The 21576-nt window shown below is 50.1% G+C and overlaps 1 protein-coding gene across 2 annotated transcripts; it reads right to left on the reverse strand.

Annotated features, from left to right (window-relative positions):
• Window positions 1-78: 78 nt before the first annotated feature.
• HSDL1 (hydroxysteroid dehydrogenase like 1) lies at window positions 79-21333 on the reverse strand. 2 transcript variants are annotated; one of them, XM_047078844.1, is made up of 6 exons: window positions 21251-21333; window positions 13035-13109; window positions 9476-9701; window positions 8475-8920; window positions 8041-8268; window positions 79-2413 (listed from the first exon to the last, which is right to left on the reverse strand). In XM_047078844.1, exons 3-6 carry the CDS (start codon window positions 9693-9695, stop codon window positions 2315-2317), a joined length of 993 nt encoding a protein of 330 aa, XP_046934800.1. In that variant the 5' UTR covers window positions 9696-9701; window positions 13035-13109; window positions 21251-21333; the 3' UTR covers window positions 79-2314. The 2 variants fall into 2 exon arrangements, with proteins under 2 accessions (XP_046934800.1, XP_046934798.1); XM_047078842.1 differs by lacking the exon at window positions 79-2413 and adding an exon at window positions 6853-7233.
• Window positions 21334-21576: the final 243 nt, after the last annotated feature.

The raw sequence follows: 21576 nt of genomic DNA on the forward strand, positions 1-21576 counted from the left end.
TAGCTCCATCTACTCAACCTATCAGAATGAGAGCAAAACATCAACTTACTCGTTTTGAAAGACTTAACAGACACGTGGTTATGGACCATTTTCTTGCTGAATTAGCAGCTTTTAATGAATTACTACCACAGGTGTTCACAGGTTCAATTATTTTTCGGTAATTTTAAGGGAATTGTTCCTATGGGGGAAAAATCTTTCATTCCAAATACAATTACTCAGAGCAAAACCTCTTCCAATGGAAGGAGAAGCAACAGTTTTTATTGTTAAATTTTCAGTTCACAGATTATTTCAAAGGTTCTTAAGTTCCCACATTCTTCCTAAGAAATCCCATCCGCAGTGGGGCCAATTCTGATTCTCAAATGAGCTCTGGGAAAACGTATTTTATCGAAGAAGAAACCTAAGGAACATTCTTCATTCTGATCTTTCACAAGCTTTGCAGCAGCTTTCTTACAAACGTCCTGCCAAGTAGAGAATTTTACAACATCACGGACATGGTTTACTTGTTCTCATCACATAACAGCGACTCAATACCTCACCACATAACAGCTTAGATATAAACGGGGTGTTTTTACATCAAGCTGCTGCTTCTTACTCCATGTCAGTGAAAACTTCAGGTCAATGTGGCATGAAAGCAAACTCTGTTCTAGTCTTAATGACCGTATGTTAACTGCTGGGTAGGGAAAATGCCAACTGTGACGAAGGCATCCACGCTAACTCCCTCAACGTGCTCAGTGCCGCGTGATCCCGCTACTAAGTTTTCACGTGTGAAGGTCTTCCTTTTGTGTAACGAAGGCCTGGTCTGTCAGTGGAAGAGCTTCTGAACTCAATCACTGATCTTCTGAGTCCGTGTCAGATCTGGAAATACTGAGGCAACAGCACTGGCGAAATCGTGGGTAAGACACCGAAGCGTGCTCTGGCCTGATTCATAATGGAGTACCATCTCAGGAGAAAACAATTCCACAGAAGTCCTGATTTCAACCCATTTACTAGTTTCTGCATCAGCGTCACAATCACAGACCCCCAATTCTTAACTGGCACGTACCGTCACGTCCACATGGCGATCTACGGTTGCCAAAGCACTAGAGAGCGGTCCTCAGAAACGTCTGGCTTTGTAAGATCCGAGCCAAAAACATTTATTTCACGGTAGGTTTCAGCGCCAACTCCTATCGTGGGGGGTTGTGCCTAACGATCTTCACATCAGTGAGAGCGTTCACTATAACGTGTAAACTCATTACACGAACCAAGAACAAGCTTCTAATACATACATCATTATCACACACATAATTTGTCCATGTTTTAACGACAAGGACATAAGTACTTGACGTTTACTCCAATGATGCCACTATAAGAGAATATTACATGGAACAGGATATGAAAACCAGATATAAGCTCTAAAGGGCTAAACTTCAGTTATAAAGTGGGGCAGAGGCTGAGAAATCACTACTTATCCACAGCAATTATAAATCAAGAGATGACGGAGGGTCAACCGTTATAGGTCCAAATCTAGTAATGAATTAATTTCACAGATTAAAAAAAAAAAGCAACAACAGGATGTATGATATTATACACGGCAAACCTATAGCACAAAATTGGGTGGGCTTATTTAGTATGAAGAGGAGTAATCTAGAATTATAATACCCCATAAGGTTCCACGTTAGGCCATCTTAACAAGACGTATTTTCCAAAGTAACTTAACCATAAATAAAGTTGTCTGGATGTACACAACACACATACGCACATGGCCTCTAGTGAAATGCCGCCTGAAGTGTAGCATTTTCACACACAAACAGAGCTATACAATATGATACAGGGTTCTACTGCTAATTACACCAGCAATCTTACAAAATCACACCTTTCAATAGTCTTTCCTGATGAACATTTGAAAATCAATACTATAGTTCATCTACTGAAATAGATAATTTCCCTTAAAAAAGAAAAAAACATTCGAAACGATGAGAGCTGACAAGTCGTATTGTATTTCACTATCGAGATTGCTGCAGCTCATAGAACAATGTAAATCGCATGGCTTTTGGACAGCTTAGAGGGAAAAAAAAAAAGCATCAAAATTTAGGTTCCCCCAACCAGTTCTCGTGCCTCAGTCGTTGTTTACTTCTGTACCATCCGTGTGATGTGGCCCTTGAGGTTTCTCCACAGCATTCTCTGAAAGTATTACGTACGCTTTGCAGACGATGAGTCAACAGTATGCTAAATACTCAGTAATAAAAGAAAACACAGAAGGTAAATGTGTTCTTCCAAACGTCAGAATACTGCAGGCTCCCGCGAGCTGGCAAGAGTTCCCAACCTTCACGCGGCTTCACGCTTTGCAGGATAAGGCCTCCTTACGCAAAGAGCGATTGAGAACATTTGCTCCCCACACCCAGAGCCATTCAGGCATATACTGTGCAAAAAGGAACTAAAAATAAAAGAGAAAAAGGTTAGAAGCGTAGAATGCAAAGCACAGACACTTCCATGTCAGTATATGACTTAATGCAACAAATACCACCAATCAAATTAAATACGAAAAAAAGAAAAAGCCCTTAGGTGCTCTCGTACCAAACGCCTAGTTTTGTATACGAACCTGTGCTAGACTCCATGGGAATGCAAGTACACTCACCACCCGCCAACCCCCCCACCCCCGCCAATGAGGCTAGACAGACGTACATGCAGGAAGGAGTATGAGTCCATCTTTACTTAACACGAGATGAATAGGGTGGTCATTTGGCTGAGAAGGACAAGACCACTCCAGGAACAAAAGGCAGTTGAAGCGGATAAATGCATCGGTGACTAGTACCGTGTGGGAAAAGGTTTGAGGGGCAGGATGGGGCGAAATGCAACAAGAGAACTGAGTCAAAAACACCGGGACCGTGGGACAGACCTGAGCTGTGAGGACGACGGCCTGGGCACTCCGGGGGAGAATCCTACCGATGCCGCTCTGTCCCGGGGACTCCCACCCCCGCCATTTTGCCACCCAAGGGGATATAACGCGATGTCCAGAAACATTCCTGGTTGTCACAACTGGGGTGCCGGTGCTACTGGCATCCAGTGGGCAGAGGCCAGGGATGCCCAGGACAGCCCCACAACACGGGATTATCCAACGCCGAATGCCACCCGTGCCAAGGTGGACAAAAACCCCGCGCTACGCTGACAAGTTCATCCAGGACTGCGCTGAGCGGAAGCTCTACTAGTACGGTAGGGAAGGAGATGAATGGGAGGCCTGGCGGGCTCGGCTGGTAGAGCACAGGACACTTGGCCCCTGAAGAAGGGAAAAGAAAAGGAAAAGGAAGACAGAGAGAGGAGCAGACGGCTGGCAAGTGCTAAAATTCTAGCCTTGAACAGAACTAAAATAACAGAGGTCACCCCAGACCCGGGGTACCTGTACAACTGTGGGGAGGCCACAATGAACAGGAGGGGGGCCCAGTATCATGACCTGTGGGATGACAGTCGTGGAGCCACGGATGTCCACTGCAGGTTCCAGAGAAGCACCAGCCCACCGCCTCACAGACAGGAGCCCAGTATCCGGCCAGGAGCCACGGGAAACTTTCTGGGGACGCAACTAAGGTCTCTCTGGACCTCTTTGCAAAGCAGGATTTTGTGGGGAAAATACCTGGATCCTCCTCCCAGGAGCTGCTGCTCTCAAGCAAAAGGTTCTAAATCCAAGGAGATCCAGGAAGTCAGCTCCAGGAAGTCCAAGAGGACGCCGGGAGTAGGGACGCACTCAAACACACAGGAGCCTGGGGCAGACTCCAGAAGTGGAGCCCCTCTTCCAAGTACAGCAGTGCCCCTGCCGTCCCGGGTCTGCTTTCCATGGTTTCAGTTATCCACAGTCAAGGTCAAGGTCAAGTGTGGTCCAGAAGCAGACGATCTCCTGACTTTTCACCCTGTTAACAGCAGCCTAATGCTACGTCACTCACCTCACTTCCTCTCATCACAGAGGCACACAACAACAAGAAGGCTGCGAACCGAACAGCAAGGTATTTTCGGAGAGACCGCATTCGTACGTCATCACGAGAAGGGCGAGTGCAGGACAGTAAGGTATTTTGAGAGACAGAGAGAGACACCAGGGTCACGTAACTTTGATTACAGTGTTGTTATAACTGTTCTATTTCCTCACTATTGTTGTGAATCTCTTACTGTGCCTAATTTATCAATTGAATTTTATCCTAAGTACGGACATACAGGAAAAGACATGGTGTCTACAGGGCTCGGCACCGTCTCTGGCTCCGGGCCCCCTCTGGAAAGGGTGGACTACGATGCGTTTTTGCAGTATGTATCCAGTGAAGGAGGGAAGAACACCTGAGAATCTTCGTTTTTAATTTCCACCCCTGACCACTGTCTACCGCAAGGGGACCAGCATCGGGGTGCACTGTGCCACCGTCCTGACGTGCTGCATGTGGAGACGTCACGGGCACACCATCTCCAACTTATCCGAGCGGGGTCCTAGCACCCCGGGTAGCAGCGTGGAAAGAGCTTGGTGGAAAGAGCTACTGGAAGAGGAAAGAACTTCATCCCCTGTGTACTGACAGATTAGAAACTAAAGGGGCGACCCACCTACTTGTTTACAAGGGGAGCGAGTGTGAGTGTGTCTGGGAGGGGCGGGGAAGGAGGGAAGGGAGGGTTGGGTCTCGGGCTCTGGAAGGCTCTGTGCACGTTCAGACCCTGACCCACTGTCTAGGTCAAGGAAAGGAGCTGCTTTTCTCCTGGGACAAAAGCCAACAGTAACCGATCCGGACGCAGTGTAGTCCCTCCAGGGACTGCTGTTCAGTAAGACGTGGGGACCCGGAGCCGGAGGAGAAACTCAATAGCAAACGGGCGTGTTCGGCTGGTTGCAAATCTGCATCAGCAATGAAAATGCCGATGCCGTGTTCCTCAGAGACCGGTGCGGTGGGGCCTGGGTAAGAACTGGGAAGAGCCAAGATGGAAAAGAGCCCAAAGAACCTGGGCTGGATCCTCGCGCCAGAGTTATTCCAAAGGAAGAAACACAGCAGCACCGAAGCCGTGCGGTGCGCAGTCCCCTTCCCGGGCGGCAGCCGGCACGGGAACTTGGGCTGGGCAAGGGGGGCCGTGACCTCTGACACGGCTGCCGGCCTGCCTCCCCTGGCCCCTCACCACATCTCGAGACGCAATTCCAGGGCCTCCTCACCGCCCCCCAGCTCCCCTCTCCTCTAAACGCCACGTCTTCTTTTTCCAATAGCCACAGACACACGGCACGCGTGAACAAATACACCCACCGTGGGGAGAAATTCCGAGCAGAGAGAGCCCAGATGCCCCACCCCGCCTGCCGGTCCCCGTGGCTCGGTCAGCGGACCACCAGGAGCACAGCCCCCGGGCGCCTAAGCAAGACCCTTTCTGGTCAACTTGTCGACTTAATGGCTTTTCCAGCCTAACACATACCAGAGTGTCTCTGGCCTTCACGTCAAGACCCACAGACAGAAAGCTATCAGCTTTTCCGTCGGCCTCGCTCTGTGCTCCGAAGCGGACAATACCGCCTGGTGCCGCTTCTGCGAATGAGAAGTGCTCCCGAATCAACGCTGAACACTAGTTAGCAATTAAAGGAAAGGCACCGGACTCCTTTCTAGCTGTTTTAAGTCCAAATCGTTTTTTTTCTATTTTTTTGCTCGCAAATCATTAAGACAACCAGTGTAACGCAGGGAAGAGGCAATCGTTCAACTCCATGGACGGCAAGAACGCAGAAAAGGTGAGACCGCGAGCGAACGCGGCTCCCGTGTCGGACGGTGTTCTGCGGACACCCGCGAGGGCTGCGGCCCGGGGAAGGAGTGAGGACACCTCCCCCCACCGCCCCCCCCCCCCCCGACCTCTGTGCAAGTGCATCAGAAAGAGCCTTTTTTATACACTTAGCAGCCATCGCTGAATACACTGCATTCTCAGTAAAGGGTGGTGAAATGACTCCAGAGGCTGTCCCGGGAGCAGGTCCCACAAGGGTCACTCACCCGCACACAGCACCCCCCCACCCCCCCCATACCTCCTCACTCTCCGAGTCCCTCACAGGAGCCACCAGACAGCAGCCCCTCCTCGCCTCCACGGCCTCCTCGCCTTCCTCACTGTCCCCAGGCCCACGTCACCTCCCCTCCACTGCGCCCTCGGTCCTGCCCTCGCTTCCAGCACCACGCCTTCTCTCCCATCTGTAGGCCACTCTTCTCCACATAGCCCTTCCCCCCAGCACTCACGAACAGCCACATCTCTGCTGCCATAAACGGACAGACAAATACACCTCCCTCCTCGGGCCCAATCCACCTGCCGCCGCATCTGTAGCCCGTGCGTTTTCCGTGTCCCTCCCCGCCGCTCACGGCAACCCACGGCTCTCAGAAAGATCCCGAAACTGCCTTCATCGACGTCATCAAGGATTTCCAAGATTCTAAACCCAACACGGTATATCTACTCTTGCTCCATTCGAAATGTGGAAAACTAACCGAGACAAACAGCACAGGTAACGTTTCATACGGTTGGTACGTGGGGCACATCAAACTTCACCCAGTCAATTCCTCAGGCACTAAAAATTGACAGAGGAAGGAAATCTTAACAAAATTTGATCTTTGCGGCCCGAGAAAACCGTATTCGGAAGAGATGACGATTAGAAAGAAAAATCACAGCGTCTAAAGCTGAGAATCCGACTATGGACAAAACAGTGATGAACGATCAAATCTTTGTTGTAAAATTGAAAACAAAAAAAGTGGGGCACCTGGGTGGCTTAGCTGGATAAGGGTCCGACTCCTGATGTTGGCTCAGGTCATGATCTCTCTGTCACGAGACTGAGCCCCACGTCGGGCTTCGCACTGAGCACGGAGTCTGCTTAAGATTCCCTCTACCCCTGCCCCTCCCTGCTCACGTGTGCAGGCTCGCTCGTGCTCTCCCTTTCTCTCAAAAGAAATAAAAGAATTTTAAAAAGAAGAAAAAAGTGATAATGCTGAGAATAATTTGAGTAAAATAGAGACGAAAACAGACAAACATGTAAAGTTTTAACAGCTCTGTACAAAAAGCTACTCTAGGAATTAACAGATTTTCTGGGCAGAAAAATATACGTTCTCAAGAAGAGTTCATCAACGTGAACTAATTATCATTAAAATGTGGGTGTTTTAGAAATGCAGTCAAAACATCTGCCACGGCTAAGCCCCATCCCGTCCCTGACAGGTCTTCATTTTTCACCTGACTTCGACGTCCGCTGGCCTCGAAAACTACTGTTTTGCCTTTCTCTGCTTTTCTCCAGGAATGAAGGGCCTGGAAACAACCACGTAAGTAAAACTCCTTTTTATTCAAGAAACTTTTCGCCAAATCTTTCGATAAAAGTAAAAATTGTTGATTTACTTACCTAAGAATTTGGTGACGACAAATTTAACGATCTTTACGCACAAACAGTCTCAAAAACATTTGCTTGGCAACCAAGAAACTACGTGTCAAAGAGCAACCATTCTAAACTAGGGCGCGCCTACCAATTCCGCCACAATCTGCTCTAACAAATCACGAGCTCTCTACCGAATACTTGGAACCAAATTTTCAAATATCCAAGTTACTCCTTCAACTACCAAAGACCCACACCTCTGTCACGCCTGAACAGGAAACTCAACGGTAGAGTCTATGCTTCCTGAACAAATGAGTTCCAGAATACGCTGGGGCATTAGCTGGCTCGATGGTTATGTGAGATACAGACCGACCTTGGTTTCGCGTTCGTGGGTTACACTGCTGATTTAGAGGCACCCTCTCAATCATTACTAGAATCGGTTTGACTTTGAAATCCCCACGTAAATACTTAGTATTTTTACACTGCTACCATCTCCCTATATGAAAGCAGCGTATCTCATCTCTTAGGGATCACACAGATGAAACTATTCGATGTTCTTGATAAAATAATAACTTCACAAAGGGGAATTTAGTGACTTAACCAGAACCACTAAGAGCGTCAGGTTTAAGAATCAGAATTTGCAATTCTCACGTTTCCGCGGTAGGCCTCAATCAGATTGCCATGTATCATCTAGAAAGGTTCAGGATGCATTAACCTAATTACAAGAGCCGAGCGCATACTGTTACCTGGATAGAATGGGACCAGTATCCTGTGGTCCTTTTCGAAATGCCAAGGGTAGAAACAGCATGGTGTGCGTATACTTTGGGCGAAGGCACCAACCACGGGCACTTGTGCAGAAAGCTGCCGGGTGCGGTCATGTTGGTAGCCACGTAGAACGGGATTAGACTCTGTACGAAGATTCCTTTAGAAGCATACTCGTACTGCAGTGCTCTGCTGAAGTGGTCTAAATAAGCCTGTTAAAACGGAGCAGGGGTCAAGACTTCATTCGGGGGGAAGGTGGAAGAAAATTCAGGAGGGAAAAAAGGCTTGCTTATTACCATTTCAGGAAAAAAATACAGTCAACGCGAGCTGCCGACAAAGAGCTCAGCAAACCGGACCAAACCACGTAATAAAGGTCCTATTGCCTTCTGATGCCATTTTCCAGTCGGGAAGACATTACCTTGGAAGCAGAAAACGCAGCCAGCTGGGGAGTCGGCTTGCAGCAGGAGCCAGAAGAGATGGTGACCACAGCGCCCTTCTTTCTCTCCACCATTCCCGGTAACACTATGTGGACCATCAAACTGGCCGCGGCAATGTTTACATTTATGATATCCCAGAGTCTGTCCTCGGAGACCTGAGTAAAATACTGGGGGTAGGGATAAAACACGCCCACGTTATTCACCAAGATGCCGATGTCTCTGTCTTTCAAGGCTTCTCGAATCGGGTCGTAGATCTCCCGGCCGCTGCTGAAGTCCGCCACTATGATATCGGTCTCCACACTGTAGGTGTCAGCGATGTCCTTAGCCAGCATCTGCAACTTGTCTTGGTTGCGACTAATCAGGATGATGTTGAGACCACGGCTTGCTAGCTCTTCTGCATAGGCTCTCCCGATCCCGTCCGTGGCACCTGCAACCCAAGTCACAGCACGTGAGCACGATCGTCTCGGGTGCAACCTTCACAGGGAACCTTAAATACCCCATTTCCGGGGTTAAGCGCAGAGAAGGGTTCACACTGGAAATAAACCCCAGAAGGGTGATTTCACGTCCACCAAGCTGACTGTGAAACACGGCAGAGAATGGTTTTCAAGCTTCTATCTGGCTTGAACGAGTGCTGGGAGGTACTTTCCTGGGAAACTGATAAATGAAAACGAAATTTAACTTAAGGAAAGCACTTCTGAAAGTGGTGACAGTTTCTAAGGGCAATTTCAGAACAGGGCCAAAGGAAAAGCAAGAGGTAGGAAGGTGGGCTGGGGCAGGACCGGGCACAGGAGAGCAGAAGGAGAGGCAGACGTCACAGGACAATCCTTCCGCGAGGAGGGCAGTAAGAAAATGTGAACGTGATCACAACGGAACTACGTTCCCGTGAAAACTTCCCACAGAATTCAGTAACTCCTCCAGCAAGGCATCCGACTTAAAACACAAACAGAAAAGCTTATACTGTTACCATTAGCACGTTTCTTACCACTCACGACTGCCCATCGTCCGTATTGCTTGATCAGATCTGCTCTGCTCACCAGGCGTGGGATGAAATGCAGTCTGATCAGGCTGTAAAAGTCACAGACGACGGTGATGCTTTTTCGGGCTGTATACCAGGCTCCAACCAAGGCCAGAGCTTCCATGTAGCAATTGCACGACCTGGCGATCTCCCGATACAAGAGGTAGAAGCTGTCAACGGCAGCCATGGCAGCCTGCGGGGGGGGGGGGGGGGGGGGGGGGGAGGGAGAGAGGCGTGCTTTGCTTAGTTAAGTTAAAGGAACACACGGAGTCTGAATGAAGACAGACATCTAAGGACGTCCGAGCTTGACAATTATGCATTCAACTAACAGTAATGTCTCAAACGCATGTAACCCATGGATCCAATCCATTTATAATCTCATTAACATCTGCAGCTCATAAAGTCCTTTTCTTCTAAAGAGATTAGTCAACATAACTACCAAGAGCTATCAAATTCCTACAAAAATTCAGGCACTGTGCTACATGTTGTGGATACAGAGATAAACACAATATGCTCTGCGCCCTAAAAAAAGCTCCTCGCCCAGCACAGTGACAGACAGACTTTTAATTCATGTAACAGCTGAGAGGTGTGTTTACTTCCCTGCTTTCTTCAAATCGAGCCAGTGCAGAGGCCCACCACCCACGCCGAGACAGAGTAGAAGAAACAGAGGCAGTATTAAGACACTGCCTTGGCCAAAAAGAGCTTACAATCCATTTGAGACAAAACTGAGCTGTAATACACGTTCACATAAATGATATTGTGAATAAATAATATACAAAACATATATTTTTATCAAACAGGTGCTCCCCACGCCCGAGGAACTGGTTTTCTTTTTTGTTTTTTAGATTTCTTTTTTAACATTTATTTTTGAGAGACAGAGGAACAGAGCACGAGTGGGAGAGGGGCAGAGAGAGAAAGGGAAACACAGAATCCAAAGCACAGCTGTCAGCACAGAACCCGACGTGGGGCTTGAGGTCACGACGTGAGCCGAAGTCGGACGCTTAACCAATTGAGCCACCAGGCGCCCCAGAACTGGCTTTCTTAAGTGACAACAGAGCAGGACGCCTCTGTCTTACTGAGGTCACCGGGGCACCAATACCTTTGCCCTGCTCCCTACGGCCGAACAAAGAGTCCAACACAACTCGCTCTTGTAAGTACCCACGCAGCAAGCATTTACAAAGCCCTTACTATGTTCCAGGTACCATGACACACGCTACAGATTCACAGAGGAGTTCATTAATTGTACCCAAGAAAAGAGAAGGCCATTTAACAAAACAATTCTTTCGTTCTTTCTTTCTTTAATTTTTTTAATGTTTCCTTTTGAGAGAGAGAGAGACAGAGCATGAGTGAGGAAGGGGCGGAGAAAGAGGGAGACACAGAATCCGCAGCAGGCTCCGGGCTCCGAGCTGTCAGCACAGAGCCAGACGTGGGGCTCAAACTCACAAACGGTGAGATCGTGGCCTGAGCTGAAGTCAGAGCTCTGAGCTCTGTCAGGGCGACAGCGCTACCCAGGCGCCCCTAAACAACAATTCTAAATGCCGTATGAACTGGTCTGTGTGTACCCGTGATGAGAAATGACCCTGCCGAGACAGACAAAAGTCAGGCACTACCAAGGTTGATGAACTTGGTCCTAGACCAGGCTTGGGGACCGCTGACGCCAGATCCAACCGTGTGCTGTCTGCAACGGACAAGATATCAAAGAGATCACAAGAGACTGCAATTAAATTAACAGAACTCATACGCACAAACACAATGACATAGCATTTATTACATAAAAGACAAATGACTTTAATCCAAAATATACTGAACATTTCTGGGAATGGGCCCTCTTTAGAAGTCCCATTAAAATAGGAAAAAAAAAAGATTCCTGAAACTAAGAAAATCCCCCCAAAAAAGCATCAAAAATAGGCATATGCTTAAGGAGGAACGAGCGAATTCCCTCCCACTCCACTGCAATGTAATTTGAGCTCAATCAAGTTCTGCAGAGTGAAAACGAGCTACGCAGGAGAAAACCAATTAGCCACGGCAACAGCACACATTATAGGAGTGACAGCATACTGTGATAAAAGGCACACAGAATAACAGAAAGCCTGCTGAATATAGATAGGTACGTGTTGAATACATATAAACTGATACAGATGTGAATGTGTAATCAGAACTACAAACCAACAAAGTCACAAAGAAATAGGAGAGAAAACTGAGGAGATGATTGGGCAGTGGGGTTCCCAAAGGCCCCACCACACGGATGGTCTCTCAAGCAGTGAGCTGTGCACAGCCACCAGATCACTAATGAAGCTGCTCTGGCCTTAAAGGAATGTTTTCCCCAAATAACACAGAAAATGCTGAAGTTGGCCCATCTCATCTCCTACTGGTAAAGCCATATACCGGAGTTCTGTTCACAGAAACGTACCTCCTTCGACAAGAATGCCAAAATCGACCATGAAGAGGAAACACTGTAAATTTCATTAACTACGCAAACCAAATACTTCATAACGTGAGAACAACTAAACGCTCCTTTGGGGTAATTTTTCTTCGTCAACTACCCGGGCTGAGATTTCCTAAAATATGAAGTATCGAGAGCAACAGAGTTTGGCTGCAAGAGGTCCCTCCTGTCGTGATCAATCTGCCACACAGAAGGCCACAAGCCTCTGGAGTGACTTCCAAATCCTCCGAAATGCGTTCAGCGTCGGGACTGTCGGTCCCAAGTATGTCCATTCTTCCCCCGCTGCCCACGAATGCCCCTCCGAGGTTCCAGACGCTAGAGCCGAGGGAGTGTCGTGTCACTCTCTCCCAGGGTCCCTGCTCAGCATCTCACTACACAGCCCAGTCCCGGCTGAGGCAGGTGGCTGACGGGACACACCCCTGACCTGATGTGCTACCAAGGTGCTCACGATGGCCGCGACCGCTCAAGAGTGCACGATTCTAACCAAGCGACCCAACCAGTCATTTCTTCCAAGAACGTAAAGACGAGATACCACGTTACACCGTCATCTGTGGAAGTTCCTGGCATAATTCTTTTAACAGTGTACAAGTGCCTTCTTTCCTAACTAACCAAATGCTAACCCACGAGGAAAACAAACGCAAAAAATAAGACTTGTATATACTACTACTTTTCCATCAAAATGCAATAAAATTAGGAATAACAAAACTACAACAAAAAAAATCCAGATTCTTAGAATATTACATCTCTCCTCCCAATATAGGTGGGTGTACATGTAAGATACTAAAACACTGTGAAAATTTAAATCTTATGGTTCAAGATGTAGGGGGTTATCACCAAAGCAATAGTTGGGCGGAACTAACTGCACGGAGGGCACGTAGGAGGTTCCAGCTAGAGAGGAGAAGGGCAAGTGTGACTCATCGAATGGCCTCGTACTAATGGGAAACCGTGTAAAGGGGACGTCCTCCTGCCTCAAACTCAGACACAATTTCTTCCAAGAATCTGAACATTTGTGAAGAAAAGCTCTAGCTACAGGTGTCTGACCACAAAGGAGACTCACAACTTTCTGCCGAGGCCATTACCTACCTTGGTGTCCTCTCACCTCCCAGCTGCCAGCTCTGGCTCTTCGGGAATATTCCGCTCTGCCCCCTTAAGGCCGACCTGTGAACAAAAACTAACGTGAAATAAAGTGCTTCCTTCTGCCCTCACAGCTCAGCTGGGAAAACTTTATATAAACCTAAGATCAAGGTGTTTAAAAAGTAAGAAAACACATGAATTCCTCGGCCATGAGTCCCGGTGCAGGCAGCAAAGCATTTCCTCACCCCGGAGGACGGCAGACACCCACCCGTCCGCGGAGACGCCCTGCTGGGACGTCCCCGCCGCCCCCAGACCTTGTGTCCTAAGGAACATTTCGCAAAGTGGAAATAAACCAGCTCTGCGAGCCGGGAAACACGGCACTCTGCAGACACGCCGGGAGCTCAGGACACAGCCCGGGAGCAGGCGGGCCCGGGAGCATGAGGGGACTGGCCATCCTGCCTCCGTGGTGTCCGCCTGGCCTTCCTGGGGCCCCCAACTGTCCCCTACCCACAATCCACCTTCCTCCGCGCCACCTATGCAGGCCCGGCCCCTCTAGTCCACGTTCCTGGAGACTCAGGCTGCCCACCTGCGCCCAGGCACGCGGCACCCGTGTGGCCGTGGCGGAGGTGGCGGGAGGAAGTGGCCTGCGGCATGCGGAGCTGCCCCTTCTGGCCTGGGAGCGGGGCAGGCTTCAAGAACGAGCAGAGCAAAGCCACCTCTGCGACACCTCTCCCCTCCTTGCGCCCTGGACATGGTCCCAAACCATTTTGTTTTTGAAGACCCCCTTGCAGGCTGAACTCCTCCAGGGCTGAGAGCAAACCTTATTCCTCTCTGTCCTTCCAGCACCTTCCACAGCCGTGGCCCACAGCAGGAGCTCAGCAGCCGGCTGCTACATTAAGCCGCACTACCCGGTCTCCAGCTCACCTCTCAGCCTCCACGCTTTCTTGTGCCCCCGCGCGGGAGGGGACCACCACGCAAACTTCCCCGACCCTCTGCAGAGACACTCCGTGTGCAAAACCCACCAAGGACCTCCTGCTCAGGGGCAGCAGAAAGACGCAGCAACTCCAGAGGCGAAGTGGCAGCAGCAGCTTCCAGGGCCTTGGACCCGGCACGGTCTGGCTTCCCGGCTCTACCGTCAGACCCCCTCCGCCGTCCTATCACGCGGCTACGTGACGGAATTTCACATCACAGTTCCACCACAGGCAAAGACCTTAACCGTGCACTGTCTTTGCTACATTTTTTTTTTTAATCACAGAGAATCAGAGGGCTGACACGTTCTAGGCCTGGTCTACAGCCTTGAGGGACAGAAGTGCAATGTCATCGTTCTCCAGATACGGCTCAACATGGAGAGAGCTAACTCACACCCACCAAACTCACAGAAGACCGACAAATTCAAATACCAATTTATTTGTGAATAATAAACAATACCTCCCAAAAGTCTAAACACTCATAGTCACTGGTCTGTAGGCAAGTCTACCAGAAAACCGAACTACTCAAACAGCAATGATCACCTAAGTGGCAAACACTGACGACCCTTCACAGTTAAGCCCCTGCCGTCCCTGCGTACAAGGGATTCACCGAAACATAAAACAGAGCGATCCGGTGCAATGTGGCGAGGGCCCTGTCGAAGAGGGTAGAAGGCCCTCCTGGGCAGAGAGGAGGAGGCAAGGGCACGGCACTGCAAGAGGTCCAGCCTGCCAGGAAATGGTGACAAGTTCTCCAGGCCTACAGCACAGGATGTCCACCAAGGGGTGGAAAGGGGACTGGGGAGGGAAGGCTGGATTGTGAAAGGCCCTTGTGCCAAACAGAAGCGTGTGGACTTACTAAGCTCCTTATGGCAAAGGGGGGACTGATCGGGTTTGTTGTGAAAGGCGGTTGGCAGCAGAGGGAGGCGGCTGTGGTGATGCAGGCAGGAGGTGTGGGGCCCTGAGCCCTGGTCCTTCCAGATGGGGACAGGCAAGGCTGAATTGAGAGCTCACGGCTTTATGACCGACTCCTGCTGCTTCTCAGACACATCACGTTTCTGCACATTCGCTCACACCCAGATGGACAATAAATGGAAAATAACAGGAGATCAGACGTTCCTGACACCCTCTTCTCAACCTCCTCCCCCACCCTTCAGTAAGTAGTACATGATGGAAAATAATGTCTTTCTAATGAAGGAAGAAATTAAGACTTCCCCCAAGGCCATTAGCTCCCAGGAAACCTCATGGAAACCCAGGTTTAAAGGAGCTTATTACACATTTAAGTCTAGAAGCCTACCAAGATATGCATGGTATTGAGCTGCATTTAACTTGCTTTGAGGGTTTGACTAGTTAATTTTCCCGCAGGTAGGTATTAGCCTGAAACTTGGAAAAACCCATTTGGAAAGCAACACTATAACGGTCAAATGATCAGCTTTACACAGTCTGCTTGTAAAAAATGTTACGAAGCTTTGTTTTCTGGCCTCTACAGAAAACTAAATCATCAGTGAACAAAATGGGAGAAAAACAGGTGAGGAAAAGTCGGAACTGTCCCCCAAACGGGAAGGGAGCACTTCCCTATCACCTGTTAGGCATTTTCTACTTCTGCAAGGCAACGGTCCCAGGACTAATTCATCAAACACATAAAAAGTCTCTTAGGTAATCTATGAACTTTGCGCGATCATGACGTTCAGTGTAGGTTCAGCCTTGATTTAAAAAAAAAAAAAAAAAAAGGGTCCTGGCACCTGGGAAGCTCAGTCAGTTAAGCATCCGAGTCTCAATTTCAGCTCGGGGCGTGATCTCACGATTCATGAGTTCCAGCCCCGCATCAGGCTCTGCACTGACAGTGCGGTTCCTGCTTGGGATTCTCTCTCCCTCTCTCTCTGCCCTTCTCCTGTTTGTGCTCTGTCTCTCTCAAAAATAAATAAATAAACATTAAAAAAAAAAAAGGTACCATTCTGGTGAGTGCTGTTAACAATGGGGCAGTCTCAAGGGGAGCCTGGGGGGCTCAGTCGGTTAAGCATCCGACTTTGGCTCAGGTCATGATCTTGTGGTTCATGAGTTCGAGCCCCCGCATCGGGCTCTGTGCTGACAGCTCAGAGCGTGGAGCCTGCTTTGGATTCTGTGTCTCCGTCCCTCCCCTCTCTGCCCCTCATGCTCTGTCTCTCTCTCTCTCTCTCTCTCTCTCAAAATACACACACACACACACACACACAAAACAAAAAACAACGGGGGCAGTCTCTGTGTGGGTGGGAGCAGGGAGTATATGGCAATTCCTGTACCTTTCCCTCATATTTACTCTACACCTAAAACTGCTCCCCAAAAAAGTCCTAAAACAAACCTTGTTAAAAAAAAAAAAAAAAAACTCTAAAGGGAATATTGCAAACATAAAAGTATCATGGGAAAATTATGGTCAAAACTGCAAAGAGTAGGGTGGCTGGGTGGTTCATTCGGTTAAGCATCTAACTCTTGATCTCAGCTCAGGTTTCGATTTTAGGGTTGTGAGTTTAAGCCCCACATTGGGCTCCACTCTGGGCATGGAGCCTGCTTTAAAAAGAAAAAAAAAACCTGCATGGAGCAAAGTCACCTCTTCAAAGCACTGCTGTGGCCAGTAACATCCTCCTGACCCAGAGTTTAGCTGCTGCGACTTAGCAGAGAAGAGGGCAGGCAAACCTCCCACAAAAACCTCCGGGAAGGAAGGGTTCGGAGAGAGAAGTCTTGGCTGCAACACCGCCGCCACCACGTCACCTAAACGAATGAGGCCCGGGGGAACATCAGGCGGGCTGGCCACGTTTCCCAGGACAATGAAGCAAGCATGACGGGGAAAGACGGCTAACTCGCCACCAAACAAAGGCAGCGTGGCGGGCTGAACAACGACCCTCGGAGACGGAGACGTCCACATCCTGATCCTCAAGCCTCATGAATACATCACCTTACGTGGCAAAGAGGACTTGGAGGATGGAATGAAGTTAAGGACCTCGAGGCGAGATGATCCCGGATGATCCGGGCGGGCCCACTGTGCTCACGCGTGTCCTTACAGGAGGGAGGCAGGAGGTCAGAGTCGGAGGAGACGCGATCGAGAAGCGGAGGTCAAGGAGACAGCGAGCGGGATTTAAAGACACTAGGCCGCTGGCTTTGACGACGGGGAGAGGGGTTACCTCGAGAATGCAGCACCTCAAGCACCTGCCAAAGGCAGGAAACAGATTCTCCCCAGAGCCTCCAGGAGTGACAGAGCCCTGCTGACACCCTCACGTCAGCCCAGTGAGACGGATTTCAGACCTCTGACTTCCAGAAGCATGAATGAATCTGCACTGTTTTAAACCACTATGTTTGCGGTAATCTGTTACAGCAGCAATAGGAAATTAAGATGGATGGATAGATGGAAGGAAGGATAGATAGACCATCAAGTCTAGTTTCTAGGACAGTAAAGAGACAAGTTGCAAATCCTGCACATCCCTTAAAGCACAACCTTCTAGTGTATGCAGGATCAGGAAAAGAGCCTCCGAGATTCCTACGATCTTCCCCTGAGAGGGGTAGACCCGAGGCAGTCCCCCCGTCCTCGTCAACAGCCGGCACTGCCCAGCTTTTCTGTAAAGCTCCAGGGCTGTCGACTTTATTTTCATTAACAGCGTTTCATAGGAATGTTACTTCTCTCATAGAGTCTGCATCTGTCTTGCTCTCTGCACTCAAATCCGGTCCGTCCTCCCAAGACCAGCTCAAGTCCCAGTTCAATGCCAGCACTCACGGACAACACCGAGGACACGCCAGGCCTGGGATGAAGGGGAGCCCCGTGCCACTTCCCCCTTCCCAGGCCACTGTACCAAGCCACCCCCCACCCCCCGCCCCGGCCCCGAGTTCCTGTCTTGCCCACGTAGCCCTTACCACACCACTCTGCATTAACCGTTTCCTTCATCCCTTGGTTCCCCAACTAGAGCACAGACCTCCGGAGGGCAGATGTGTCTAAAAAACTAATCTTTCTATAGCTTGAAAAACTGAAAAATACACACGTTTTAAAACCCATTATGCATAGTTCAGAGAATAACAAGACAGCCACGCGGTCACCCTCCTTCACAAATAAAACCAGTCTTAGAAGCCCCCCACTTCTTCCCTGATCATATCCCCTTCTGCCACCCTGGGGGAAACCACTCTCCTGAATTCTGACATCACCATTCCCTTGCCCTTTTAAAAAAAAATAAAATAAAATAGTTGTACTTTTACCCCAGCGGGGATTCTGAAAGAAAGTGTTCAGTTTTGTCTGGTTTTGAACTTTATATGAAGGAATCACAGCGTGTATATTCTTTGGTGACTTTCTGCTTCCACTCAACGTTGTTCTCGAGACTCACACGTACCCCGGGAGCTGTAGGTCAGACTTTTCGCTGCTGCACCCTACACACAAACACACAGCACACACACGCCACGGCCCGTACACCCATTCTACCGCTGATGTGCATTTGGGTTGGGCTTCTGGCTTGACAATTACGAAGAGAGCTGCGGGGAGCATTCTCGTGCGCCTCCCCCGAGCACACGCCCAAGAGTCCCTCGAAGGGGTGTGCCCGAGTCAGGCTGCTGGGGCCACAGGGCACCCGCGCACATGTTCAACCAGGCACTGCCCAAGCGGCTTGGTCTATCTGGCCAATCCCCACACCCGTCAGGGAGCGCCCCTCCCCAAAGGCTGGCACCGTCGGCTCCCGCCCACAGGGCGGCTGTGAAAGGGGAGCTATGGTTTTAATTTACGTTTCCTGATTACTAATAAGCTTGACTGCATCCTTTGAAGCTTCTGTGCTGTTTGGGGCTCTTCATCTGTGAAGCGCCTGCTCCTGGCTTTTGCCCCTACTTCTACCGTGTTGTCTTCCTTTTCACTCTATATTCTAGACACCGCTTCTCCGTATGTTTTGTCTCTTTACGGTGCTTTTGACGAACTGAATGTCTTGATTTCAATGTAGTCAAATTTATCAATCTTCCTCCTGTATGGTTTGTGCTGTGTTATCCTCCAGTTCAGAAACCCCTCTCGGCCCCGAGACATAAACAAATTTCCCTGTATTATTTTCACAAACGTTCTATGCCACTTTGCTTTTCAGATTTACGTCTTTAATTCTCCTGCAGCTCGGTGATGGTGTGAGGCTGGGATCACACCCATCTTTAAAATTCCTCCTCAGCACCTAGCATGATGCTGCATATACAATATCTCTGTAACAAATAGATCAAATACTGCTTTGTGTTCACAGCTCGGATTTCACTCTTGAGGAGAAAAAAAAAAAAACGTTAAGAAGCTTCTCAACCTCTGGGTCAGCACTTTGACCAAGTTATTATTGGCGTAGCATGACTTTTTGGAATTTCCTTACTTCCTTTGCCAATTCGGAGGCTACGGCTAACCTGAATTCACGGGAAGCTCAGTGGAAAGAGCAGAACATGGGAGTCCTCGTCCAAGATCCAACAGTCCTGGGTTTTGGGTCTCCATTTGTGCAACAGGAATTAAAACAACAGTGGCACCCACTCCTAGGCATACACCCCAGACAACTTACACTCACACAGAAGCTTGTACAGCCGTATTCCCAGCAGCGCTATTCACAATAGCTACAACGTGGAAACAACCATCAACAGATGAATGGATCAACAAAATGTGGCCAATCCACACGGTGGGGTATTCGCAATAAAAAGAACGAAGTACGATGCGCCCTGCTACTCAAACCCTGAAAACACTCTGCTCGGTACAAGAAGCCAGACACAAAAGGCTACAAATCATACGAATCAATCCACAGGAACTGTCCAGAGAAGGCAAATCAGAGACAGAAAGTAGATGGTCAGGGCTGCCAGGGCACAGGGGCAGTGGGAATGGGGAGTGACTGCTAACGGGGTAGGATTTTTTTTTTTTTTTCTGGGATGATGGGAATGTTCTGGAATTAAAAAGTGGTGATGGCTGGAGAGAGCGAATATGGCGCTACGAAGAACATTTTGAAATGGCTAAAACCTTAAATGGTGAATTTTCTGTAATATGAATTTTATGTCAATTTTTAACATGCACTAAAAAAATGCCGATTTGTTGAACACCACGCTACTGGAATATTCCTGTAGTGACTAAAACCACAGACGCTGAAAATAGACTTCCTTGAGTCGGATCGTAAGAGCTGTGTCTTGGGTGAAGGTGAAATTACTTCACCTCTGGGCTTTCCTTACATCACCTGTAAACACCGACATAATAGTTCCTGCCTGAGATCACAAGAATTAAAGGACCTCATACTTACAAAGCACTTAGAACAGTGCCTGAACTTAAGTGCTCACTAAATGTTAGCTATTAGCAGCTATAACTCGATGTGCAACGTTAGCTACGGGCTATCTGTAGTGGCAGGGGAATTAGAACCAAGAGCTGGCTCAAAGCAGAAGTGTCTCCTAAGGACTTTAGCCCTGACACCTCACTGTTTTCTCACCAACGTTAGGAGGCAGAGTTATCATCACCCCCCCCCCCAGTTTACAGATGGGGAAACTGAGGCTGAGAGAGGTTAAAGTGACACACCCAGGACCTCACGGGAATTCGAATCAAGGTCTAACAAAATCCAGAGCCCTGGCTGGCCGCCCCACTGGGAGACACCCCGCCCCCGCAGGCGGGAATCTGGCTGGCATCACCGCGGGGGCTGCAGGTCTTGGGGTGACTGGGCTGCACGCTCCTGTGAACCAGGGACCAGGACCCTTCCGCTCCGGCACCTGGCGGCGCCCAGCACACCCGAGCAAACCACCGCGCTTGGGGAAGCGGCGGTGGCCTTTCTTCAGGCGCTCCCTTAATCTCAATTACTCCTAATTCAGAACAAAGACGACAACAAATCCCACTCCAAGTCCTTCAGACATGAGAATAAAGGAGAGCGCACAAAGGGGTGACTCTCGGAGCCTCGCGGGGAGCCCCGGGCTAGGGTCTGGGGCCAGAGGGGCCGAGCTGGGGTGGGTGGGGCGCGAGACCTTCGGGGTCCCTGGGGAGGGGGCGGGCCCAGAACGGGGGTCCCCCGGGGTGCAACGCCGGGATGGGAGTTGGGAAGGGGCGCCGCGGGGCTGAAGGAATGAGTCTGGAAGGAAGGGTGCCGAGGCGGGGGTCGTAGGGAACGGAGAGACGAAGGGGTCCGAGGGTCCGGGATGCTGATGGCGCCGAGGGGCACCGGTCCCGGGGGGCGTGGCGGGGCTCACAGGGAGGGACGGGCCGAGGGGGACGAAGCGGGCTCGGGACCCGGGGCCGGACGCGGGGGGCGGGGGGGGCGGGGGGGGGAGGGGACGCGGTACCTGCAGAGGCGGCGCAGTCTCCGAGTCGGTCCCGCCAGAGCCGCGAGGCCGCCGCCCCCGTCACCACCGCCACCGCCGCCCCGCTCAACGCCGCCGCAGCTGCCGCGGGCCGCGCCCCACGTGACACGCGCCCGCGCCGGGGGCGGAGCCGTTGCGGGGCCCGCCCCCGGCGTCCCTACGTGCCGGCCCACCTTACTGCGCGTGCGCGGCGGTTGCCGTGGAAACCGGGCAAGCGTCGGGCCGCCAACGATTCGGGCGCGAGTGGTCGGCTGCGGAGGAAAGCGGGGCCTCCCTGGCGGGGCCGGGGACAGTAGCGACCCCACGGA

The sequence above is a fragment of the Lynx rufus genome, unplaced genomic scaffold (assembly GCF_022079265.1).
Source record: "Lynx rufus isolate CCGP_SWC_20201006 ecotype Redwood Valley unplaced genomic scaffold, mLynRuf1.p SCAF_16, whole genome shotgun sequence".
NCBI classification, from domain to species: Eukaryota; Metazoa; Chordata; class Mammalia; order Carnivora; family Felidae; genus Lynx; species Lynx rufus.

What these genes read in the sequence shown, in the direction of transcription:
- HSDL1 (XM_047078842.1), bottom strand. Translation starts at nt 9,695, where the DNA reads ATGGCTGCCGTTGACAGCTTCTACCTCTTGTATCGGGAGATCGCCAGG. An exon ending in CTGCGTTTTCTGCTTCCAAG is followed by an intron (nt 8,269 to 8,474) that starts GTAATGTCTTCC and finishes CCGTTTTAACAG; the next exon opens with GCTTATTTAGACCACTTCAG. An exon ending in ACTGGTCCCATTCTATCCAG is followed by an intron (nt 7,234 to 8,040) that starts GTAACAGTATGC and finishes GGTTGTTTCCAG; the next exon opens with GCCCTTCATTCCTGGAGAAA.